Source organism: Rana temporaria, chromosome 9 (genome assembly GCF_905171775.1).
Source record: "Rana temporaria chromosome 9, aRanTem1.1, whole genome shotgun sequence".
Classification (NCBI taxonomy): domain Eukaryota; kingdom Metazoa; phylum Chordata; class Amphibia; order Anura; family Ranidae; genus Rana; species Rana temporaria.
Window position 1 is genome coordinate 64,239,555 of NC_053497.1, and position 8,455 is coordinate 64,248,009.

The window sequence follows — 8,455 nt, forward strand, 5'->3', positions numbered from 1 at the left end:
CTCTGGATATGACACTGAGCACGTGCACTCAACTCTTTTGGTCGGCCTTAGCAAGGCCTGTTCGGAGTGGAACCTGTCCTGTTAAACCGCTGTATGGTCTTGGCCACTGTGCTGCAGCTCAGTTTCAGGGACTTGGCAATCTTCTTATAGCCTAGGCCATCTTTATGTAGATTACCAATTTTTTTTTTTTCCGATCCTCCAAGTTCTTTGCCATGAGGTGCCATGTTGAACATCCAGTTTGAGAGAGTGAGAGCGATAACACCAAATTTAACACACCTGCTCCCCATTCACACCTGAAACCTTGAAACACTAACGAGACACATGACACCGGGGAGGGAAAATGGCTAATTGAGCCCATTTTGGACATTTTCACTTTGGGGGTGTACTCCCTTTTGTTGCCAGCGGTTTAGACATTAATGGCTGTGTGTTGAGTTATTTTGAGGGGAAAGCAAATTTACACTGTTATACAAGCTGTACACTCACTACTTTACATTGTAGCAAAGTGTTATTTCTTCAGTGTTGTCACATGAAAAGATATAATAAAACATTTACAAAAACATGAGGGGTGTACTCACTTTTGTGAGACATTGTTGCAGGTAGACATTACATAGGAAAGTGATACAGTTTTAAAATGTCATCTATTCAGAATCATTGTCTTACTGTCTTTTTTTCTTTTTTCATTTTTTACTAGCTAACCACTTATTCAGAAATCAGACGAAGCCGTCGGACTTTGATAAAAAGGTGCTAGTGTGGACTGGACGTTACAAAAGAAGGGAGGCTATTCCAGAATATGTATCGTGAGTAAATCTTAAAAGGAGAGGTTAGGGGTTCCAAAAAAAACAAACAAACATACTCACCTCCATGCTGCAGCATTGGTGTGATGCTGCATCTGTCCCTCACTGGCTCTATAACTGAGAACTGAATGATCACAGGACCACAGATCATTCAGTTCTCAGTCTTTCCAGGGCAGAAAGCAGTGACTGTCAGTCACCCTTCTCTGCCCATCCAGCATTCACTGGTGTGCCAGGCTAGAGAGGGGGCGGCCGCAGCTGACTGCGGCTCACGGCAGCGCACTGAGAGCTGGAGCCAACTGTCAGTCAGGCTGCTGGGTGGATCCCGACAATATGGTCAAGTTCCGCCACCCCAAACTCGTTAATCCATGTCTTTTGCTTTGTGCACTGGTCCAAATCATTTGGTGGAGGGGGGATTATGGTGTGGGATTGTTTTCAACATTGTAGGAACAGTTTGGGGATGGCCCCTTCCTGTTCAAACATGACTGCACACCAGTGCACAAACAAGGTTCAAAAAGACATGGACAATCAGATTTGGGGTGGAGGAACTTGACTTGCATGCACAGATTCCTGACCTCAACCCGATAGAACACCTTTGGGATGAATTAGAGCGGAGACTGCAAGCCGGCCCTTCTCTTACACATCAGAGCCTAACCTCACAAATGCTCTTTTGGAAGAATGGTCAAACATTCCCATAGACACTCCTAAACCCTGCAGCCTTCCCAGGAGAGTTGAAACTGTTATAGCTGCAAAGGGTGGGCCAACTCAATATTGAACCCTATAGACTAATGCCCTGTACACACGATCGGTTCATCTGATGAAAACGATGGATTTTTTCATCAGATATCTGATGAAGCTGACTTTCATCAGTCTTGCCTACACACCATCGGTTAAAAATCCGATCGTGTCCAACGCGGTGATGTAAAACACTACGACGTGCTGAGAAAAATTAAGTTCAATGCTTCGGGGCATGCGTCGACTTGATTCTGAGCATGCGTGTATTTTTGACCGATGGATTTCCCCACAGACGATCGTTTTTTTCTATCAGTTTTTTAACCATACAAAAATTTTAAAACAGGTTCTATTTTTTTTCACCGATGGGGCCCACACACGATCGGTTCGTCCGACGAAAACGGTCCATCGGTCCATTTTCATCAGACGAACCGATCGTGTGTACAGGGCATAAGACTGCCATTAAAGTTCATGTGTGTGTAAAGGCAGGTGTCCCAATACTTTTGGTAGTATAGGGTATGTGTAATATATATATATATATATATATATATATATATATATATATATATATATTATAATATATTTATATTTATGTTTTAATGTAGCTTTATTGTCAGAGAATAGTTGCAGGACTCAGTGCAGGTTTCAGGAGTGCCCAATGCACAGAGTACAGGGTTCAAGAATGTGTTGTGCACAGAGTGCAGGATTTAGGAGTGTGTTTTGTACAGAGTGCAGGGTTCAGAGGCACTCTGCATGGAGTTTAGGGTCCAGGAGTGTTCTACGCACGAAGTTCAGGGTTCAGCCCTCTTCTACTTACTTTGCACCCCCTGTCCACATCTCACTGATATCTCTGCACTCTTCTTAAGCTCTCAGCTCTGACCTGGGCACCCCCCCCCCCCCCAGATAACAACTCTGCACACATAAAACTTTTCACTGCTCTCCTCTTTGTCCTCTCCCCCTTTCCCCAGCTTCAAAGGGCCATTCACCTGCTACCCTTTCACCTTTAGTGGCCAGCCTGGCTGCAGTACCTCCTATAGCCTCTGCTTCTTTTTCCGTCGGACAGAGGTTACAAGTTAAAGTGATGGGCGAGAACAGGGCCAGCGACAGATGTGGCTGGAAAAAAAAAGCTATATATATATATACCCAATTTTTGGACTCGTGTGTTTTCTTTCAGGGTGGAAGCCATAGCAAATGCCAGGGGTAAATTGCGAATAAGGATCTGCATGGCGATGATTGCGGGAACAGTTATGGGATGTATTTTGATGGTCTGGTCTGGTAAAAAAGTAAGTACTTAATATTCACAGCTGTGGGCCTGACAAGCCTGGTGTTATCTAACTTGCCTACATTTCCTGCTTTCAGAACTAAAAGTAAACCTATCACAAACCCAAACAAATCATGTAATGAGAAATTGTGGAGTTTTAAAGAGAACTATACTTATACTTATGCACAAAGTATTCATTCTTAAATTATTATATTAGTAGAGTATTATTTAATAGAGATGTATGTGTCCCGCTATTTTGCCTGAACCAGACACTTCAGCTTCTGTCAATAGTAGACAGGTAGCAATGAACTCTATTTATTAAAGTGTGGAGCTGTGTGAAGTGCCATTCACTTCACTGGGCTTTACTTTTTTTTAGCAAATCATGTCCAACTTGTTTGGTAAAGGAGTTGCCAGTGCAGCTGCTCTCAGACTTAAGATAACCTTAAAACCTCTAACCCTCAAGTGTTAGATTTAAACAAAGTAAAGCTAAGTAAAGGTGCAAAAATTACTATTTAACCCCTTTAATACAGGGCTTTTATACCCACCTCCATACCAGGCCTATTCTGGCACTTCTCTCGTTCTTACTCAGAACTCCCAAACAATATATATATTTTTTTTAGCAGACACCCTAGGGAATAAAATAGCGGTCATTGCAACTTTTTATCTTGCACAGTATTTGCACAATCATTTTTCAAACGCCTTTTTAAAAAAAAAAAATGGTTTCATTAATTAAAAAATAACAAAACAGTAAAGTTAGCCCAATTTCTTTGTAAAATATGAAAGATGATGTTACGCCGAGTAAATAGATATCTAACATGTCACGCTATGAAATGGCGCCAAACTTCGTTACTTAAAAATCTCCATTTTACAGGTTACCAGTTTAGAGTTACAGAGGTGGTCTAGTGCTAGAATTGTTGCACACGCTGAAACGCACATGGCTATACCTCACATATGTGGTTTGAACGACGTTTACATATGTGGGCGGGACTTACGTGTGCGTTCGCTTCTGGGCGCGAGCTACTGGAGACAGGGGCGTTTTAATATATATATTTTTTTTTTTTACTTTTATTTTTTTTTATTTTTTTAGACTTTTTTTTTTACATATTTTTTTTTTATCACTTTTATTCCTATTACAAGGAATGTAAACATCCCTTGTAATAGGAAAGGTGTGTGACAGGTCCTCTTTAAGGAGAGATGCGGGGTCAATAAGACCCCACATCTCTCCTCCAGGCTGAAAAGCATGAGATCGTGAAAAAAAATTCACCGATCTCATGCTTACTAGCCGCAATTGCGGCTTTGTTTACATTCCAGTACCCGTGCGTGACGTCATCACATCGTGCCCGGGCCTCCGACAGTCATAGAGATGACTGGTAACCATCTGATCACCAGTCATCTCTATGCTTCCTATGCGGCAAAGGGCGATTCTTTCTTCGGGCCCCCGATCGCACGGGAGAGCCCAGAGAATCACCGGATGGCGGTGGGAGGGGGGGGGTGTGTCCCCTCCCACCGCCTATAAGAACGATCAAGCGGCGGAACCATGTGCACATAGGCTTTTAGGATTGTTTAGGAGCTGCTGAGGTCCAACCTTTCCTAACCTTCCTCTCCTGAACGCAGAAGAATCGCGTTCAGGATAAGAACGTATTGACTGCCGGCCGCAAAACGCAGAAAATTGCGATGCAATTTTGCCACGTTTTGCATTTTCCCATGGCCAAAGTAGTTTCAAGTATATAGGAAGCCTAATGCACGCGGTTAGAATTTCCGACAAGAAACGTTTGATGTGAGCTTGTGTGTAGGCCCTATCTGACTTTTTCTGTCAGAATTTCGGACAGCAAATTCAAATTTGAGAGCTGGTTCTCAAATTTTCAGACAGAAAAAAATGTTTCCGATCATCTGTATGCAATTCCGACGCACCAAAAAACACGCATGCTCAAAATCAATTTGACTCGTAGTGTTGTACTTTACCGTGTTATTGACGGTGTGTATGCAACACAAGTTTGAGCCGAAATTCCGTCGGGAAAAAAAGTTTTCTTATCGAAATTACCGATCGGGTGTACGTGGCATTACAGTGCTGAAGTTCACAGTCTGCCTAGGTAGAAAGGAGAAGATATCAACAGATTGGCCTCTAGTGACTCACTGATTATAGGCACAGGCCCAGATTCTCAAAGGACTTACGACGGCGCAGCGCCATGTACGCCATCGTAAGTCCTAATCTGGCCCGTCGTATCTATGCGACTGATTCTTAGAATCAGTTACGCATAGATATCCATTAGATCCGACAGGCGTAAGTCTTACGCCGTCGGATCGTAACTGCAATTTTTTTTGCCCGCTAGGTGGCGCTTCCGTCGATTTCCGCGTCGAGTATGCAAATTAGCTAGATACTCGAATTCCCGAACGTACGCGCGGCCGATGCAGTAAAGTTACAACGTTTACGTTAGGCTTTTCCCGGCGTAAAGTTGCCCCTGCTATATGAGGCGCAGCCAATGTTAAGTATGGCCGTCGTTCCCGCGTCAAAATTTAAAAAAGTTATGTCGTTTGCGTAAGTCGTCCGTGAATGGGGCTGGACGTCATTTACGTTCACGTCGAAACCAATGACGTCCTTGCAACGTCATTTGGAGCAATGCACACTGGGATATTTTACGGATGGCGCATGCGCAGCTCGTTCCGCGGGGGGACGCGCTTCATTTAAATGATACACGCCCCCTACCCGCCGAATTTGAATTCCGCCGGGTGATTTACGCTACGCCGCCGCAACTTTACAGGCAAGTGCTTTGTGAATAAAGCACTTGTCTGAAAAACTTGCGGCAGCGTAACGTAAATCGGATACGTTACTCCGCCGCAGAGATACGCCCAGTGTACCAGAATCTGGGCCACCGTGTCTGAATTTTGGACAACTGAGGCTGTGCAGAGCCGGGTAAGGCGGGGCTTGGCTGGATTTTTACCAGTATAGGCACTTATTTGTAATGATTTTCTATAACTGCAAAAGAGGCCAGCATGAAGTAATCTATCATGACCTAATTTTATAAATGAAGTTCCACTTTAACCTCTACTTTCTGGCGTAACACATAGGTGTTGGTAAAGCCGCAGCACATATACATGTCCCTGAGATTCAGTGCTAAGAGAATGCTTACTGCATGCTTCAAGCACACTGATCAAGCTATTACAACAGCTCTTGTTCACTGTTTACGATTGGTGGGATGGACTCCCAATCATGTGACCATTGGGATAACCAATCATTGATCACGTGATCAGGAACCCACCTCTGCCTCCTGGTGCCAACAGTCACTTAAAGGGCAGCTGGGAGGTGGCAGCAAGGGGTTTAACCCCAATAGAAGTATTTCTCTTTTTAACTCTTTATGTACCCCCTTTAAAAAGCCTTATATATCCTTTCCCTCAGTAAAACTGCTGCCTTCCTATTCTTCAGTGTTTAATGATGCAATAGTATTATAATTAACATGTGATATCACACGCCCTAAACTGTGGTCTGGATATTATAAATGGATTACAAAATTCAGGCTGTGGTTTATAGTGGAAAGTGGTGGATTGTGACATCTGGTTAGGATGCAAATTATTAACATAAAGGGCCAGATTCATAAAGACTTACGACGGGCGTATCAGTAGATACGCCGTCGTAAGTCTGAATCCGCGCCGTTGCAACTTTAAGCGTATGCTCAAACTGAGATACGCTTAAATGTTGCTAAGATACGGCCGGCGTCAGTCTCCTACGCCTTCGTATCTTAACTGCATATTTACGCTGGCCGCTAGGGGCGTGTACGCTGATTTACGCCTAGAATATGTAAATCAGCTAGATACGCCTATTCACGAACGTACGCCCGGCTGTCGCAGTAAAGATAAGCCGTTTACGTAAGGGGTTTTCAGGCGTAAAGATAAACCATCAAAAACATGGCGCAGCCAATGTTAAGTATGGACGTCGGAACCGCGTCAAATTTTTCAAATTTTACGTTGTTTGCGTAACTCGTCCGTGAATGGGGCTGGCCGTAATTTACGTTCACGTCGAAAGCATGACGATTTGCCAACGTCATTTGGAGCATGCACACTGGGATACGTTCACGGACGGCGCATGCGCCCTTTCGATCGAAACGTCATTTACGTGGGGTCACAGTTAATATACATAAAACACGCCCACAGCTTCAACATTTGAATTAGGCGGGCTTACGCCGGCCCTAATACGCTATGCCGCCGTAACTTCGGCGGCAAAATCTTTGAAAATACCATACTCTCCTCTAAAAGTTACGGCGGTGTAGCGTATAGGAGATACGCTACGCCCGCCTAAAGGTATGTGAATCTACCCCATAGTGTGTGTGTGTGTGTATGTATGTATGTATATATATATATATATATATATATATATATATATATATATATATATATATTTTGGTATATATCTCACCAGTTGCTTCGTATAAGAGCCTACACAACACTGTTAAATGGTCATTTATCTATTCTTATAAGCTCACCCTTAACATAATGCAAAAAAGAGGGAACATTTGGGACTTTTTTTTTACCCCCCCCCCCCCCCTTTCTTAACCACTTTTAACATAAGACAGTCAAGTTAAGAAGTCATATAATATATAACATGTATAACAAGATGAATCTCTGTCCCCATCTTCAGGCTGTCAAAGAGGAACAAACGCTGCTCCAAAGGAATATAGACAGGAAAGCAAAATGGAGAGAAGAAGTAGAGAAAGAGAGACAGTAGCCAAATCACTGATTTGAAGAAGTGCAATACTTTTAGAATTTTACTGTTCTTCCCGATAGATTAAATAAAGAGCTATTGTGCGCCTTTGATTTATTTTACTTTTAAAATGCCATTAGTGTGTATGTTTTGCCTAAGGAGTACAGTATATATGTTCCCATATGGCTCTTGAATGTGGCCTGTCTATATACAACTGCGGGTTCATTTACAAATGTTGCAACAGTTCGCTACAGCAGTCTATAAATTGCAAGGTTTCTTTTTATTACCATCATTGAGCTAATGGCAGAATCTGGTGAATTGTTTTCTGATACAAACCTGTAATTGTTTTCACCAGGTTTTCCCAGTTAGGCCTTGCATTTACTTCTTTTAATTGTTAGAATATGAAATGCCGGTTGGCAGATTGGCTTTTTGGGTTGCCTTTTTAAACTGACCTCAAATACACAATTGAAGTGTTGAACTGTGTATACAGGAACCGTTTTACCTCTAAAAAGGATTTGTAATTCTGCAGACACCCCTGCAGACAGTACAATTAAACCTTCTACCTCCACTGCTGAAGCAGCAAAATTGGACTGCACTAAGGAGTGACTAACCCCTTCCATCTTCCATTTTGCGTTCTATTGTGCACTGAACTACAAGGGCCTAATATCAATACAAATATAAAAAAAAATGTGGGTGCCTACGCAAGTTACATTTAAAATATGTATGTATTTTTTTTAAATAAAAAAAAAATACCTAATAAATACCTAACATCATGTTTACATGTTGTTTTTTTTATGTCTGGCTGGTGCTAAACTTTGACATTTATTGAAATTCTTGTCAGAATTATTTGTCATCAATTGTAGTTTGAAATAATTTTCCATGTTTTAATTCTTGGTGTAGACTTTAGCATTGAAACAACATATTTTTTCTAACAAGAAAAAATTTAAATAAATAACTTTTAGGACAAAATGTACACTT

The 8,455-nt window shown here is 42.1% G+C and overlaps 1 protein-coding gene across 2 annotated transcripts in view; it reads left to right on the top strand.

Annotated features, from left to right (window-relative positions):
• Positions 1-8,229, top strand: part of LOC120913608 (protein FAM162B-like) — a 19,336-nt gene extending 11,107 nt beyond the window's left edge. Inside the window, exons 2-5 of one of the 2 annotated variants that reach the window (XR_005743543.1) lie at positions 692-797; positions 2,698-2,806; positions 7,415-7,555; positions 7,589-8,229. Coding sequence is in view for 1 of the 2 variants with exons in the window: in XM_040323680.1 (XP_040179614.1) it covers positions 692-797; positions 2,698-2,806; positions 7,415-7,501 (302 nt within the window). In the remaining variant the exon portion in view is untranslated. Of the gene's footprint in view, positions 1-691; positions 798-2,697; positions 2,807-7,414 lie in introns of both variants that reach the window. The other variant, XM_040323680.1, reaches the window with a different exon arrangement.
• Positions 8,230-8,455: the final 226 nt, after the last annotated feature.